The sequence below is a fragment of the Agelaius phoeniceus genome, chromosome 1, assembly GCF_051311805.1.
Source record: "Agelaius phoeniceus isolate bAgePho1 chromosome 1, bAgePho1.hap1, whole genome shotgun sequence".
Classification (NCBI taxonomy): domain Eukaryota; kingdom Metazoa; phylum Chordata; class Aves; order Passeriformes; family Icteridae; genus Agelaius; species Agelaius phoeniceus.
The window spans coordinates 52,699,355-52,716,384 of record NC_135265.1 but is presented as its reverse complement, the minus strand read 5'-3'; the positions used below and the strand labels follow the sequence as shown (position 1 = coordinate 52,716,384).

The 17,030-nt window shown below is 41.0% G+C and overlaps 2 protein-coding genes across 6 annotated transcripts in view; one reads left to right on the top strand and one right to left on the bottom strand.

Annotated features, from left to right (window-relative positions):
• The first annotated feature begins 1,716 nt into the window (after window positions 1–1,716).
• Window positions 1,717–4,685, top strand: SEC61G (SEC61 translocon subunit gamma). 2 transcript variants are annotated; one of them, XM_054639506.2, is made up of 4 exons: window positions 1,717–1,835; window positions 2,531–2,630; window positions 3,598–3,700; window positions 4,535–4,685. In XM_054639506.2, the coding sequence occupies exons 2-4, from the start codon at window positions 2,537–2,539 to the stop codon at window positions 4,542–4,544; spliced, it is 207 nt and encodes a 68-aa protein (XP_054495481.1). In that variant the 5' UTR covers window positions 1,717–1,835; window positions 2,531–2,536; the 3' UTR covers window positions 4,545–4,685. The 2 variants fall into 2 exon arrangements, with proteins under 2 accessions (XP_054495481.1, XP_054495473.1); XM_054639498.2 differs by lacking the exon at window positions 1,717–1,835 and having other exon boundaries at window positions 2,513–2,630.
• A 1,249-nt stretch (window positions 4,686–5,934) lies between these two features.
• TPK1 (thiamin pyrophosphokinase 1) overlaps window positions 5,935–17,030 on the bottom strand; it is a 304,375-nt gene continuing 293,279 nt past the window's right edge. For all 4 annotated transcript variants that reach the window (XM_054639468.2, XM_077178868.1, XM_054639477.2 and 1 more), the window contains one exon: window positions 5,935–6,218. In XM_054639468.2, the coding sequence (XP_054495443.1) occupies window positions 6,100–6,218 (119 nt within the window). In that variant the 3' untranslated portion in view covers window positions 5,935–6,099. The remainder of the gene's footprint in view (window positions 6,219–17,030) is intronic.

Here is a 17,030-nt window from a genome sequence, read left to right as displayed (position 1 = left end):
TGGCTACACCCACTGTGTAGATGGTTCACAGCAAGGCTCCTCATGCAGCACAGCTGGAAATGTGAGTTTCCTCTGTTGATAGAGTCTCTGGCTGTGATACTGAAGGGAAAAAACCCAAATAAGACAAAGCCCACCAAAATGCCTCCACATATGGAATCTCATTCAAAGGTTCAGCAATCTACTCTGTCCATCACACATCATGCACTATGGCTATCTGGCCCTTTGCTGCTTTCCTTAGGGATCTTCCTCTCCCCTTCCTTCCTTCCTGGCAGACTGCAGACTGGCATCAAAAACAAGAGCCAAGTTATACACAAATCTGCTGTGGGAGGCCTCACTGACACTCTAATCTTTCTGTGCTGGTGTGCCAATGGAAGAGGTCCAGCAGAATTTGGCCACCAAAATTATGGCCCCATCTGAGAAGCAGTGCTGCAGGAATTTTCATTCAAAACAAAATCCAAAGGCAGACTTTTGGAGAAAACCTGTAGAGGACCTCAAGCCAATAACCCTCCAATGCCACCTAGAGCGCTCATCTCTGAAGGAGGTCAGTAATACTGAGGGACCTGCCCTGTGGCCAGAGACAAAGAAGGTGGCTGCCAAAAAACCCATGGAATGACCAACAATTCCCCACTGTGATGTGATGGCACTTTACCTGTAGTGAAGATTGTCAGCAAAAATTTAAGCCCAGAAAAATATTTTGTGCACACTGAGATTCAACAGGGAGTTGAGATCAGCAAAGCATTCGCTAAACTGGCTGCAGAGGCCCCACAGTCTGATGAATAATTAATAAACTTTGGAGGCTTAATATAAACTCAAAGGTGGAGTCAACTCGGAATAGAGCTCTAGAGGAAAATCAATAACATCAAAAACAAAGTAAGTATAAAAACAGTAATTCCATTTTGTCTTTGTTCTTCCTTTATCTGTTACAAACTGAAGCAGCAGGGAAGCGCTCCCTTCAGGCACTGACGGCCTCTTTCCCCCTCAGGCAAGGAATTGTCCTATGCTACACCCGTGGAGCTGAAATGTACCGAGCTTTCCCACCTTTGGGCACTGCACACTTCTCTATGCAAGAAAAAGCCCGTGTTTTCAAAGGTGATGAAGTCCCTTAGTTGACAGTGGCTCCAGCATTCCTGAAAACCAGTTTTACACTGGGGAGGGGGAGGGGGGGGTTTGGTTGGTTGTGGGTTTTTTTTTTTGTTTTGTTTTTGCATTTTTTTTTACCATCTTTTCACCGAAGAGCATTTGTTACAGGCATATCCAGAGAATCAATTAGGCTGGAAAATACCTTTAAGATTATGGAGTCCAACCTATGCTCTAACACCACCTTGACAACTATTCTATGGCACTGAGTGCCATATCCAGTCTTTCCTTAAACACCTCCAGGGACAGCGACCTCACCAGTTCCCTGGGCAGCCCATTCCAATATCTAATCACCCTGGCTATGAGGAAATTCCTCCTAACGTCCAACCTAAACCTCCGTGGCCCAGCTTGAGACTACTCCTCTCATCCTTGTCGCTGTTTGCCTGGGAGAATAGTGACACCTTCTTCCCTTTATTTCCCGCTAGGACGCCCCGGGGTCCCAAGGCTCCAAGGGCACGGGAAGCAGGCGCGCTGCCAGGAGTCGCAGAGGCGCTGCAGGGGCGGACCGGCCCTCCCCGCTGTGCCCGCCCCGCCGGCGAGGCGGGAGGAGCGACAGCCCCCGGAAACCGGAAAGGAGGAAAAAAATCCAAGTGAAACCCCGCCCCCAAAACCCTTCAATTTCCACCCAAAACCCGCCCCGCCCGCCGCGGTGACGTCACGCGCTCCGCCGCTCAGTGCGACGTGTCCCTCGGCCCGCGGTGAGGGCGGCTCGGGGGGCCCGGGTGTTCCCCGGCCCGGGGAGAGGGGGATCAGGGCTGGGCAGCGAGGATTGGGATAGGGCCAGGGATGGGGCATTGCCGGGACTGCGGCAGGCAGGGGGACCTCGGCCGGAGCGAGGGGGAAGGGGGTCGCTGGGACGCGAGAGGGGCCGGCATCATACCGGGAGCCTTCTACCAGCTCCTACCAGGGGGTCCGTATGCATTAGTGGGAGCAAATCCCGCCGGTGGTGTCCTATGTGCCGTGGTAATGCTGGTACACGCTTGCTCTGAGGATACGGCTCGGGCACAGCGCTCTCTCTCCGTGCTCACCAGCCCTCGGCAGCTTTTGGCGTGGAGGTCCCCTCAAACCGGCGGCTTTTGTCTATTTAGACCTCTCTGGAACACGGCGTAGGGCGTGAGCTGAAAGCCCAGCTGTGATGGGGCTGTTTTCCTCTTCTGGGCTGAAAGGCGCAGTTTTCCATATTTTTTCTTTTGCAGTCAGAAATAGGCCCTCATGTTTATTTATTGAAACAGTGTCTTCATTTCCTGAAAAGTGGAAGTATCTTAGGTTGGAATATAACACTTACCTTAAGCCTTTAACAAATTTTGTAGGTAACTGTTACTAATGTAATGAAAAAGTCTGATTTTCAGTGTATATGTGGAACCATCAATGCTAAATGTGTGTGTCTTTGCAGGCAATCATGGATCAGGTAATGCAATTTGTGGAACCCAGCCGTCAGTTTGTGAAAGATTCCATACGACTTGTTAAGAGATGCACCAAGCCTGACAGGAAAGGTAAAGCACACAATAAACCAGAACACAATCCTTATTTCGTCTTGCATCTTAGCACGTGTCTTTCCATACGTCACTTCTGTTGATTTGTTTGCTGTGGATGTTTCTCAGCTGCCACTGTGAGATTTAAACTTGAGCTTTAGTTGTCTAAATGTCAGTGTGTTTAAGGTTCTGGCTATTGTAAACACATGTATGTAGGTGTGTAAGTGGTACTAAAATTCACTTTAGGAGAGAGATTAAGTAGCTGAAATTCAGTGCTCCGCAGTTGTCAGTCATTGCCTGATTGCGACAGGAGCAATTTTGTTGCAGGGAGTAGGGAAGAGGAGGTTTTGGACTAGAAAGGCCCTGGAGAGAAGCTATAACTAAAACCAGAATACAGCTAGTCCTCTGAAAGTTACAGTGCTTTATTTACATGCTCAGAGTGAGCAGGTCTGGGACTTAAGTTTGCTATTGAGATCCATAAGGAACTTAATTCCTTGTCAGATTGGCAGGGTTTCTGAGGGGCTGTTGACCTTTGTTAATTTCATGGCTGCTGTCCTAAAGTAATTGAAAATATCCCAAGTATTCGATTTTTGTGGGGTCTTAGAGTGCTGTCCTCCTGTGACAGACATAAATACAGATTTTCTATTTTTGATGCTGTATTAAAGATTACTTTCAGTGCTCGTAGGGATGTAAAGAAAACATAATGGGATAAAAGTTCTATGAATTGTCATAGTGGGTATTTTTGATTCTGCTTATGTTAAAAAAGATTGCGATCAGCCATTCTTTGTGGAAATCTCCATCTTCTCTCTGAAAATCTCATCTGTCTTCTAAAAAAGTGGATTTGTTTCTCAACATCTGTGCAGACTTTGAAGTGTTTCCAGTATTAACATAGTCCTGTAAAGAGAGATCTCTCCTTTGGTCTCTGCAGTGCACATATGTATGCCATACATGAGACATCCTAACAAATTTTCTTTTTGTTATTTTGCAGAGTTCCAGAAGATTGCCATGGCAACAGCAATAGGCTTTGCAATAATGGGATTTATTGGTTTCTTTGTCAAATTGATCCATATCCCCATCAACAATATAATTGTGTAAGTGAATACGGCCTTCAGTTTCACTAAATTTTTACGTCCTCAGTTTTAAATGGAGGATATTAGTGAGCCCTGTGGGACCCATGTTGTTTTTGTGTCTGCATTTCACATGTTAGTGTAATATGACAAGTATTACTTGATTTAAAGGACTTTATGAACAATGTTAATGAACTTTATGTTAATTCAGTATGCTGCAAAGTATTAGAACCACTGTTCTCAAGGTTTTTTCTGAGTATTCTGCTTCAAAACTGAACGCTAGATATTTTGATTTCCAGTTGCTCAGTGTATGTTTGACCACAGAACATTTACCTCATTTGGATCTTAAATGCTATTTCCACTTTATAGCCTGGGTATCCAAAGTAAATGGATAATGGGTGGTAAGGTAAAGAAAACTGAGTGGGTATGCTGTAGGAAGAGGGCACAGAACAAGGTTGGCCTTGTTTCATTTACTGAGTGCTAGATATGTTTGAAATGTTGTTTTAGGTGTAACTGCATCTTGTAAAATCCCTTTTGGAATGAATATTACATCATGAAGAATTTGAACTTCAGGTTGACTGGCCCCATGGTAGTGACATACTAACAGTACCATATTCTCCAGAGCTAATGTCATCCCCTCTCCAGCACTGGAAGAGGCTAAAGACCATTCTGTGTCTGTAATATGTGACTCCCTTATAAGTGTAAGAGTGGTCATCTAGGCAAGGAGTGTTTGAAAATGGGAGATAAGCTGTAATGGTTGTCCTAACAAGGCAGTGGTGGGAGGATAAGTAAGACTTTAGGTGGGATCACTTGATCACACTTCATTAGTTGAAACTGATTCCTTTGTTCTCTCAACAGAGGTGGCTGAATATTCATCATGAAGAAGACAGTTGTGACACCTGCTGCAGTGATTTCACAGCTTTAATTTGTTTGATATTAAACAAGCTCAGTTTGCGTTTTCAAACGTTGTTGTCATCTTACTGCTTTTTTTAAAGTGTATGTGATCATACCTCTCTGCAGGCTTGCTTTTTTTTTTTTTGGTAATAGTAGTTGTGTGCTTTACTTGTTTTGTTACTTCATTTAACCATAGTAGAATCATTCAAGTGGGAAGGAAGCTTGGACAATCTCTAGTCCAATGTCCTGCTTGAAGCTGGGTCGGTGTTGCATTCTAATGAGGTTGCCTAAGCTGTATGACCCCTCTTCAGGGGCTGTTTACAAAGCAGTAAATCAAGCTTTGGAACAGCATTGCTCTAGCAAAAGCGGACTGCAAGAAAACAGCCTTTCTTTCAAGTGGTGTAAAAGTGTATGGGAATTCCTGTCAGTCATTTCTGGAATCACCATCATTATCACTAATTCCTTTCTGCATTTGGAGGTCATGCTACTAGGTTGTAGTATGTACTTGACAGGAAAAAAATCTCATGTCAAACAAAGAAATTGCATTGCCAGTCCTTATTCTGATGGCATAATTAAAAAACCCAGACATAATTGATTACTGAGATATACCATTTGAGGATAATCTAGTTGTCAGAGACACTAAGCAGTCCTTCAGCAAATCCACAACTTGCTCACACCATTGGATAGGATATATACCCATTTTGGATCATGTTCTGTACATAGAATTGTATTGGCCCCCTGCATGTTGACCTGGAAGTTTTTATTATTTTATATTATTGCATATTTTGATTTTAAGAACTAAGCCTGCAAAAACTCTGGTAGATGCAATGCTCTTCCTCCTCAGATTGAGATTAAGACATTTAATTCACTTAAAAATCTTATTGTAAGCATTTAGTATTTGCAGAAGGTACAACGGTACTTCTGTTACAGACTTTAAAAGCACTTAATGCTGGGACAACTGATACTGGTACTGCAGCAAAACTGAAGCTTCTTCAGTACACTAACTTGCTTCAGTACACTAACTTGCTTCTAAGTAGAAAAGTTCAATTATTATTCTTGAGAAATCTTCACCAGCACCTACCTATGTAACAAACCAGGACAGAAAAATGAGATTAGTTAATCTTGGTGCTATCACCTTGTGATACAGTTTTACTATGTGCAACTGGATACTGTATTTCCTTTTGGCAGGACAGGAATAATAGTTGAGTATTGGAATAAAATACTTTGTAAAAGTAGCCTGAACTAACCAGATAAGCAGCAGCAGTTTCTTTACATTCATTTCGGTTTGTGGTTGTACTGAATGGCTGCTCATGCATCTTCTGATTAAGTAGATGTACCAGAATGAAGTACTCTATAACAGCAAGTAATTTTGATTCAGTCTCAAGTGACTTTTATTTCATACTTGTTTTTCATTCAATACAGAAAATCAGTGCCTGCTTATATCTTGCAGCAGTTTTAGTGTCTTAATTCAGTGAAATTTTGTAGTAATTTGAGTCGTGTCAGATCAGAAAAGGCAGCTGTAGCTGATCTTAGCTCTTGATAGCCATTGTCCACAGCAAAGGTTTGTCCGTCTCGATGGTCACGATCCCGGAGTTGTCATAGGTGTTGGAAGTACTGACCAGTGTTCCAAACTTCAGCACCTGGTTAGCTGTGAAAAGTAAGGAAAAGACTGAGTGGTTCTCTACAACAATAAAACAACATCAGTGCATTGATTTGAAAGACCACTGCTCCCACAAAGAACAAAAAAGTAGCTAAATAAATTCAAACTGGATAAACATTACCTAGTTAGAAGGCTTGTATGAGATTTTTCAATGACCCTAAGAGGCAATAAATTAATCCCCATATTAACAGTTTGAGTTTACACCAGGTTATTACAAAAGCAGTGTGTTGGATAATCCTCAGGGTTTCACATCTGGAAATTTGTATTTCATTTGAATCAGTTCAAATACTAGTGCTAGAAAATGTAAAACAAAGAGAATCTTACTGTAATTCCAAACTTGGGATTTGCTTTAGCTCAGCAACAAGCCTATAATCTTTTAAAACATGAACAGTTCTAAACAAAGGCCAGCAGTGAAAAGTGATATTTAGCAACTTTGAGTTAAGGGACTTGAACCTTTTCTTCTATTGCATGTGAGGTAGGTGTTTGTGTACATTAGAAATAACAAATAGCAAACCATACAGTTTAAGTTCTGCCTTTCATTTCTTCCCTTTTGAGATAGCGTTGTTTGCATGTTGCAAACATATCAACTTCCTCAAAGGCACTCTAGAATTACTCAGTTCTGTGGTAGTCCTTGCTCATAGGAAGGTTCAGAGTAAGAACTCTAATACTATCCTTTGATTTAGCTTGTAAAACAAGCCAAATTATAGCTCTTTCCCACTGGCAGGTCAGAAAAACATTTCCAGGTAGGATACAATGATAGCTGCAGCTGGGGAGGATTGTTCTGGAAGATCAGCAAGTCTGTGTGATCTATCAGAATTGCCAAATTGTGCATTGCTACCAAAGTAAAAATCCTCTGGATTTGCTATTAAGTGACCAAATGCAAAGGAGGATCTCCCTGTAGTCAAAAGGAGTGCAAAACAACTTAGTATGCTCTAAGTTATGTGATTTGCACAGGAGACACATTTTCCGGTGCTGGATATGAATGCTGGCTGTAGTAAACTTGGGTGTAGTGCATTACTACAATGCATGCACTGTCTGGCCCTTGCTGGAAGCTGCACAGGAGGAACTGATCTTGCCAGACTCTACTGCTTTAAAAGGAAGGACGTTCAGACAAAAGCCAGGATATATAGTTCAGTGTCTCTTTGCCAAATCTGTGCTTGCTCTACTTATTCCTGCTCCTACACTTGTTACGAGCTTGAAGTGAACTGAAAAGGAGGTTTCAGCTGCTAGCTGAATTTGTTGGCATGAGAGTAACACCCAAGTTTCACTACTGCAAATGGAAGAATCCTGCCATTTCAAGTTCAGGAGCGGGGAGCATAACTGCTATGCAGTGCAGAAATCCAGCAAAGAGAAAAGGAAAAAAAACCCCAGTACTACTGTACTATATTAATTGTGTACCTAAAATAAAGGTGCTAGATTCCATCAAGATTCTTTTGGACACACAACAGTACCAGGCAGGCTCCTAGACAGATGCCAGGATGGATGAGTTTTGGTGTTTGCCTTTGGAAGACACAGCAGAGGCCACAGGGGCTGTGTCTTGCCAGAAAACACAAATTTCCCAATTTGTAGGTAAACAAGTCATTTAGTGCTGAGGTAACACATGGGTAGAGTTCCCTGAGTATAAATACTCCCAAAATACTGTGTTAAGTGCTGTGGTCAAGCTATGAGTGTTTCCAGTCAGTTTTAAGTAGGAAAGAAGCTTAAATACTTTAAAACATTTACTGACACACAAATTATCTTCTTTTGGTTACTATATATTGAAACTTGAAGGGGGTGGGGAGGAAGAACTTTTTTGATGAACTACTGTATAAACCCACTCGTTTAGTATCATTTATTGCTTCTTGCTCAAGACTCAGAATAATACTCAATGTTTCGTAGCTTTGCATATAAAATAATGGCTCTGCAGAAGGCAAGAATTAACAACAACATGGCAGCTTAATGAAACTAAATCTAAAGCCATATTTCTTAGTGCATAAAATCAAGTGAAAATGAGAGCCTTTTTTTTCCCCTTTCAATAGAAAATTCTAGCCCACTAGATGGAGCCTTTTATCTTTACCAGGTTTTCTGCTGGGCAAGGATCACAGTGTGAAATAGTGAAATGAAAAAAAATGCAAAAACTGTTAAACAGTACTGCTGATTCACGTGGCCAACTGCTGATCAAATGGACCAATTCCAAGCACTTGGTTTCACACTAGCCAACATTTCAACTAACATAATTAAAAATGTATGTTTTCCATTCAATAAATGAACAGTAATTAATGTAAAAACCTAGTTTTGAGCTGGTAAAGGAAATAAGAGGATGTGCAAACCTACTGCTGCTAGGCAAACTTCTGCTGTGTCATGCATTCTGATGGAAGTTTACAAGGTCAGAGAAGTGGTAAGTTTTATTAGTTCACACCTGATCCATTCCCTTTTTTTAAAATGAATTTCAGTTTTATTTGTAAGTCCTACCAAGAACTTACATCTTGGGGGAAAAAACCCTACCTATTACAATACTCATTTTCACTACAATGATTACTTTTCAAGAAACGGATTCTGAAGAAAACCCCCTCTTTATATTTTACTATTTAGTAAATAGTTTTGCTATAATTTAGTACCAAATCCAATTTTAATAAAGGATTCCACACTGTGATTAAAAGAAAAATCCAAAACTCAAAACCCCTGGAAATTCTATAATTTTCCAATTAAAATAAATCTTACTTTGGATCACTGAAAGCTTTCTTTTTGACCAATAGTAGTCTCTTTAAAATCTTGATTTTGTTAAACCCATAAGTGATTAACTGAAATACCTCTCACCATTAGAAGTTTTGTTTAGTGCTTTGGTTCCAAGCAAACTGAGTTTACTGATAATGGATTGTTGATGAGAAAAATACCCAGCGTAACCACAAGACTGGCAATTTCCACTATTTTATTGCTCTTACTCTGATAATTAAAAAAAAAGTATACAAATCCTAGGATGCTATATGAAAAATTTTAATTTCAGAAGTAAAATTTTGAAAATTCATTAATCTTATGGATGTAAGAACAACATCTGGAAATGATAACAGAATGCACCCTATATTAAGGTAATTAAGTTACAGAAATAATCAAAAACCTGAAACCTAAACATTTATTTTAAAATCTCATCCCATTTATACTTCTACCCACAGTGGGGAGTTATTTTTGAGTGGCTGGTACTGAAAATCAGTTATCTTTGAGTGGCTGGTACATAAGCCTTGCTTGTAATCTTTGTGCTGCTGGCTTTCAGCCTGGAAACTGAGAAATAGTATGGCCTAATTATAACTAGATTGGAGGTCATCATGTCAAGTGCTGCAAAAATACTCTCAATATCAGGTAATTCCTCTTAATGAATGTATTCATGATCTAGTAGACTGATAAACATAATTTCTATGTTCCATTGTATTATTTAGGACACCCAAAGTTTAGTCCAGAAAAGAGAGCTTATCTATCTAAAAAAAAAAAAAAAATAAAAAAATCAAGGTTTCATGTGCATCTTAGAAGGTGAACTTAAGCAGTGCTTGAGGGAGGCAGAGAAAAATTTCATCCTAAACTTGCCCAGAGAAAAACTTCATCCTAAACTTGTCATATATGGCAAAACCAAATCAAGACAGGGTCTCACTACTGTCACCACAAATGGCTAAGGACCAAAGACTATCATGTTAAGCATGTTCCACATGGACACTGTGATACTTATGCTATGCTGCCTTTTCTCAACTGTGTCTCAATTACTTCCTGAAATATGTAAAGTCCCACCTTGCTGGTTTCCACCACTGAAAATAGAAACAAGGAAAGGAATACAAGCAGATTGCCACTGCCGGCATGAATGTGGGGAATATGAAAATGATTAATTATTAATTAAAAGCTGTATTATAGTGAATTTAATACTCTTCCCCCTAGGCAAATGCTGCATCAAAATGATAGAAAATTAAGATCAATAAGCTGAAACACAAGCTAAAGTGAAATATTGAATCACCATTTGGTATCCTATTACAGTTTATCTGGAGAGGATTTCCCTGAAGTTCTGTTAGGAGCAAAAATCTGCATTTAAATAGAGATACATTAGTAATGCATGAGCTAGTACTTTGCAGGTCACCCTGTGTCTGCAGAACAGCAGCATTAATTTTGCTATTTACCAATAAAAATCCCAAGTAGATTGTAGACTGATCTTCCTTTCATTCCTCCTAGGTTTACACTTGTGGTTAGCCTGATTTCACTGGAGTTAATTTTGATTTACACTGATGGATACAAAGGAAAAATTGGGTGCTTGATCTCTGTGCAGTGGGAACTGCAAAACCAGAAGTTGCAAATAACAGTAATTTACAGTAAAACATGAACTATTTTCAATAGTGATACAACAGAAGTACCATAAAGGCTTGCTGAGTCTGCTGGGAGGGGCTGACTAGCCTGGTAGTCAGATTCCCTCAGGGCCAAAGGGAGTTTGGAATAAACAGAAACTGCATTGGGCATTTTTTATAACTATTGTAACTTTGGGTACCTGGTTTTGTGGCACAGAACAATGGTTTTATAATCTCAGTGCATTCATACAAGCAGACTTATGAAAGGGTTGAGAGGATATGGGAGTAAGGGGGCCCAGCAGGCAGGGCCAGGTGGCTTTTCCACCAGTTCAGGTGCTGGCAATGACTCTTGGCCAGGGCTCTGCAGCACAGGCTGCTTGGCCTCACACTGGGGGGATTTTAGGAGGCTACAACAAAAGTTTAAAGGCTGTCAAAGCTTCACAATTTCATTTAAAAAATATATAAACAGAACCGTGTGTTCTACCCTGGATAGAAACCACCCATGTTGAGAGAGCCTTCAGAAATGCAAATGAATGTCAGAAGTTTTCAAATTTATTTCCAGCACACTTTTTTTTCCCCACATATTTTTTCCAGCTTTGTAATAATGGTGGTACTGCAAGAATAGCTCAAAGTCTTCCTGTCACATCACCCGCTTGATGGCAATTAAAAATGATTAGCTGATAAAAATGATACTAAGAAAGACTGCTTTCTACACTAAGGTCTCTACTGCTACTACTGCTTCACCAAGATCAACAAGAATCATTAACTGTATGGAGTTTCTACAGCTATTAGCAGGATTTTAGCACTACCAGCAAGATATGCTTCTGTGTTTGTTCAAAATCACATTAGCATCTTAACTTAATTAAAGAGGCCTGGAAAGTTAAACAAGGAAACTCTACATACTGTTTTCAGTAGTGCCTTTCTAGTCTAGATGTTATGATAAAGTTGTAACAGGAGTGATCTAGCAAAACCATAAAGTAAGAGTAATAGCTGTCTGGGAGACTGTTTCACTAAGCTAAAGGCAAAGCCAGGCTACAAAGTAATTTTTAGAATTGAGTTTAGCCAGTAAGAAGTAGGGTGTTTACTTAATTTTTGATGCTTTCCACTAAGTTTGTATGTTTCTCAAACTGCTAACAACTCTGAGGTGCTGTACAGGTGACAGGTACTATTAATAATAGTGTTAGAGCACTGAAGAAACAGCTGCAGAAATAAAATGTAGCTTCAGTTTGACAGTCCCTGCTGTAGAGATTTTGCATATAAGCTAGACAAAATAACTTGTTGCTATTTCAGTCTGTCTCTACTTAATGTTGTGAGATAAAGAACACTATTCTCATGAGAAAAAGGGCAAGAGTAACACTGAGATGCATCAGCTAATGAATTGTCTTACTGCTAACTTGTCCATAAGACACCTCATAGCACATATCATCCTATTACATTGTCATCTTTAGAGGCATTACTTCGTCACACAAAGCTGAGGATGGCAATCTGGTGCAACAATGAAACCTGAGATTAGCTCAAAACAATGGTGTTCTGTCACAGCATTTAGGTCTGAAGCTCTGGTTTGACATGACAGCAAAGTACCTAAAAATACTTGCTATTTTGAAAGCTGCTACACTGTCAAGTTGATATGATGCATGTAAAGTGAAATCTACTGAATTGGTTAGAGAAAGATATCCAAATAATCCTAGCAATTGACCACAGACTGCTGCAGAAAGGAGTGAAATTCCCCCTACATTTCTCATGACTGGGCTGTTGGAGACAGGGAGGAGAGATGGGAAGAGGAATCTTCCCATCCCAAATCTTCTTCACCCAAATCTCAGGTCTAGGTGACTACACCCATGTACTCAGGCTTTGAATAACATAGCACCAGAAAAGTGTTTCAGCACAAGTTTTTCAGGACTGACCAAGATCAACAATTCACCTCTAGCTACAGTAATTTTCCAGCATTTCATACACAAATTAAAAAAAACCACTCTCTCACAAACCCCTACAATCCTTCAACAGGTTTTAAAGTGTGATATTAGTTATGAACAGAACACAATTATTTTTTTCTCTATTCTTTGGGCTCCTGCTAAATCCCGTCACATTTAGATTACTATATTTGCAAGAAGAAGCAGCAAAAGAGGATTTTAAAACATTCATAGCATTTTTTAGCTTCTGTATGCATACCATTGTTCCCATCATTTGCAAAAATGTGCAGACACAATGATTATTTCTGTATCAATCAAACTGGGCCTGTAGGTGAAATATTGGTATATGGATATTTGCTCAGTAAATACCTACACATGTTGGGTGAAATGGGGTTCTCATTCAATCACTCCACGGAGGAGAACAGCAGCAATGTCATAAATATTTCACAACAGTCTTGGCCAACTGCTTATATCACCTACCCCTGTGTAGGACGAGTCCCCAGCAGCAAGTCTCCCAAGAATTTAGCACTTCTCTGCTTTCTGTGATGGGAATATGATTTTCCTAAGGGAATTGATCTAAAGCCAGTTCCTTAGCCAGCCCTGAAAAACAAATTTAAGCAGGCTGTCTTCTTATTGCTGCTGCCAGCACTAGCTCAGCACCATATCCAGAGTCCTGTTCTGCTGCACACATTGCTCCATCACTGGGCTTCAGTGTCAAAATTAAATTAAATATGATTTGACAAAGCTCTCTAAAATCTCAGTTCTTAACTCTAACATGCAAAGTTACAATGGCAAAGATCAAAGTAGACCTTCTGAACTCTGGGAGGGTATATTGGGTTTGCATGGTCAGATTTTGGTAGCAGGAGGCTACAGGGGTGACTTCTCTGTGAGAAGCTGCTGGAAGCTTCTTCCATGTCCAACAGAGCCAACTCCAGCCAGCTCCAGAACAGATGCACTGCTGGCCAAGGCTGAGCCAACCAGAAATTATGGTAACACCTCTGTAAAAAAAGATTTGAGACAGGTTAAAAAAAAAGTTATTGCACATAGATATAATTGTGGTCAGAGAGGAATGAGAATGTGTGAGAGGAACAACTTCACAGACAACAAGGTCAATGAAGAACGAGAGGCAGGAGGGACTTCAGGTGCCATATCTGAGATTCCCCTGCAGGCTGTGGTGCAGACCATGGGGAGGCAGCTGTGCCCCTGCAACCCATGGAGGTCCATGGATATACAGAGATCCATCTGCAGCTTGTGGATGAGTCCCAGGCTGGAGCAGGTAGATGATCAAAACAGGCTGTGAACCTGGGGTAAGCCCATGCAGGAACAGGCACCTGGAAGGGATCTGTGGAGCCATGGAGAGGGGAGCCCATGCTGGAGCAGGTTTGCTGGTAAGGCTTGTGACCCTCTGGGGCAGCCATGCCCAAGGACATGCTCTGGAGCAGCAAGTCCTTGAAGGACTGCAACCTGTGGACAGGGACCCAGGCTAGGGAAGTTTGTGAAGAACTGTAGCCTGTGGGATGGATTCCTGGAGAAGTTAGCAGAGGAATGTCTGTGGGAAGGACTCCATGCTGGAGCAGGAGAAGGACTCCTCTACCTCAGCACTGGCAGAAACAACTTGTGATGAACCAACCATAACCATCATTCCCTGTCTCCCCGTGCTGCTAGTGAGGATGAGGTAGAGCCTGAGCAGGAGGGAGGCGTTGGGAGGAAACAGTGTTTTTACAATTTATTTCTCAATAAATCCTGCTCTGATTTTATTACTAAAAAAATCAGTGCATATTACTATATTACTTGGGGATATTATTTGGGATATTACTAAATTAATATCCCCAAGTTCAGTCTGTTTTGCTCATGACAGTAATCAGTGAGTGTTATCTCCTGGTCCTTATAAATGAACCTTTCACTATATTTTCTCTCCCCTGTCCAGTTTTGGATGGGAGTAATAGAAAGGCTTTAGTGGGCACCTAGCATCCAGCCAGGGTCAACCCACCACAGAGGGGTCCAACACATTGCATATTTAAACCCTTCCCCTGCCAAGTCCAGCTCCCACCAGAACTGACCTCGTTCACAGCTGCTCCATTCAGACTCCTGGGTGGCTCCCAGGAGCTCCACACCCTCTTGACCACCAAGAGTTACTTGCTCCAAGACCTTAGCCAAGCTGCCAGACCAGAGAGAATTCTGAAATGTGCCAGAATGGTGGATCTGGTGCTCAAAGAGCTCCTCTGACCACAGGGAAGCAAACAGCTGCCTTCACCTCTGAGCAATGGTCAAGGTGCAAAAAAAAGATACATGCCCTGCCACACTGAATCCCAGGACAGCTGTTTGCATTATGGCTTGCCCAGGGCAAGGGCATTGCCAGGCTTCAAAGCAAGCTGCAGCCCCTCTGAGCTGCTAGCACAAATAACAAACTTCAACCAAATTAAATCCCTGACAAACAATTTTATTATGCAAGCTTTAACAGCAAATGGCACCATTTCCTAGCAGAGTTTTATGTAAATATGGTATTATATTTACACAAAAAATGAAGAGAACAAACTGGAATATTCATCCTTATGCACAAAAGGCACCCTTAATAAAGCAGCTGTGCTTTTGTCTGAAATATTTCTCTGGAAGGGGGTAATTATTATTTAAAAAAACCCACACTGATCTGCTCCTGACAGCTCACAAGGTACATGTTAATCTACTTGCTCTCCCTGACAGCTGATCTATTCTAGGCACACATAACTAACTAATAAAGAGTATTATACTTCTGATAGAAAAGTAATTCCATTTATCTTTACCCTTCCTAGCAGCAGTGCTTCCTCTCAGTGTTGGGGAGGGATGCTGTATGAGGTTTCTAAAATGTGGTTATTTTCACCCCTACTATTGCTGTATAGTATATTCTAAGCATATCTAACTATATCTAAGTATAATTCTAAGTATACTCTATACTTAGAATTTTAGATTGCTCCGCTTTTTTGAGAAAAAAAACAATTCGACACATATAGCATCACCCTGAGGATGAAGCAAAAGCAGTTATTTCTGTTACAAAATGTCCCCCTAGATCTGCATGTGAACAACTAAGCTTTTTGATTTTTCATTTTATTACTTTGCCTTTCTGTTAACAAATAATTAACATGATTACTAACACCCTATGTACCTCTAATGTCTATACAATTTCAATTACAAAGCCATTACTGCTGCTTATTAATTCTATTCCATTTATCTTCAAACTGGCATCTTAAACTTAAAACATTTGTTGACATTCATGGAACTGCAGCTCCTCCAAACTTGCTCATCGGAGTCCAGCACCATTTATGTGTTGCAACCCTTGAGACAGAACATGAGATTCGACAGGAGACTGCAAGCTATACTGTTTATAGCTCAGAGGCACTCAATTGGATTAGATGGCTCTCCATGTCCTCCAAAAAATAAAGGATTGCTTTTGAAACAGTGCTGCCCATTGCATCTTTCAATCTCCCTTCTTTCTAATCTTTAAAGTCAGCTTTTCGGAAAAAAAAAAAATCCAGCGAAAATGTAACTTATGACACAGCACAGCCTATTTTAGCTAGTATTACCCACTTCTTCCACTTCACCCACCATTAGATCCCTTTGCTTCAGGAAGGCCATGGGAGGGGTATCTGCCATGTATATGAATTAGTAAGTCATTGCATATGGCTCATTTAATGTTCCTGGCTGTTTGCTTTTACAGTGGCTTTTTTCATGGATGCAAGGTTAAAATTTGTTACTGATGCTGCTGAATACAAACAGCACCTATATAATGTTTGTCCCAAAATGAAAAAAGAGATTTGTCATTAGAGACAAATCCTAAGTCATTGACTGTCAAAAACTTCATTCAAGTGGAAAACTTGCTACTGAGAATCTGTTAGCTGGCTGTGCACTCTTGAAAAAATCTGATTGATTTCCAGTAATGATTTCCAATATGAACAGTGCTCTTCATATTGGTGTGCTTCCTCCTTCTGACCTGAAAAGCCTTTTTAGCCCTGCCCCCACCCTCATCTCCCCTCTGCAAACCAGCTCAGCTACTCATCCCTTTCATTCAGAAACATGCCATGCACTTCTGGGCCCCCTGCAAGGATTCAGTGGCTTGGGGGATCTTTTCTTTGGCTTCTTCTTCTCTAGAGAGGAGTGCCTCAGCAGGGCTGCACCGAGCTTCCTGCCCAGGCTGAGAGGAAGGAAAGGCTTCTGCATTAATCACACAGCGCCGTGTCAGGCACTGCCCAGGCCAGGTGGTGTAGGCCCTTGGACCCAAAATGCAGAGCCTGAATGCACCACTAAATTAATGCAGTGCTACATGGTGCAGTCAAAGACATTAAAGTTTAAGAGTGCAATTGATTATATGTAGCTCAACTTTCAAACACACTGGTCAAGATGGATTGCAACAGTCATGCCATGGCACAGTGATGCATGTCAGCAGGCTCCCAGTTTTACTGTACAGAGGACTTGACATTGGCTTTTAACTTACCAATAAACTACCCTAGCACACTGCAAGAAGTGGGAAGGAAAAGGAACTACAAATCCAACAGTCACATGTAAAATAAAAGACTACACCAACTACGCTACAGCTTGTGTGCTGCCAACAGCACTTGGTGTTA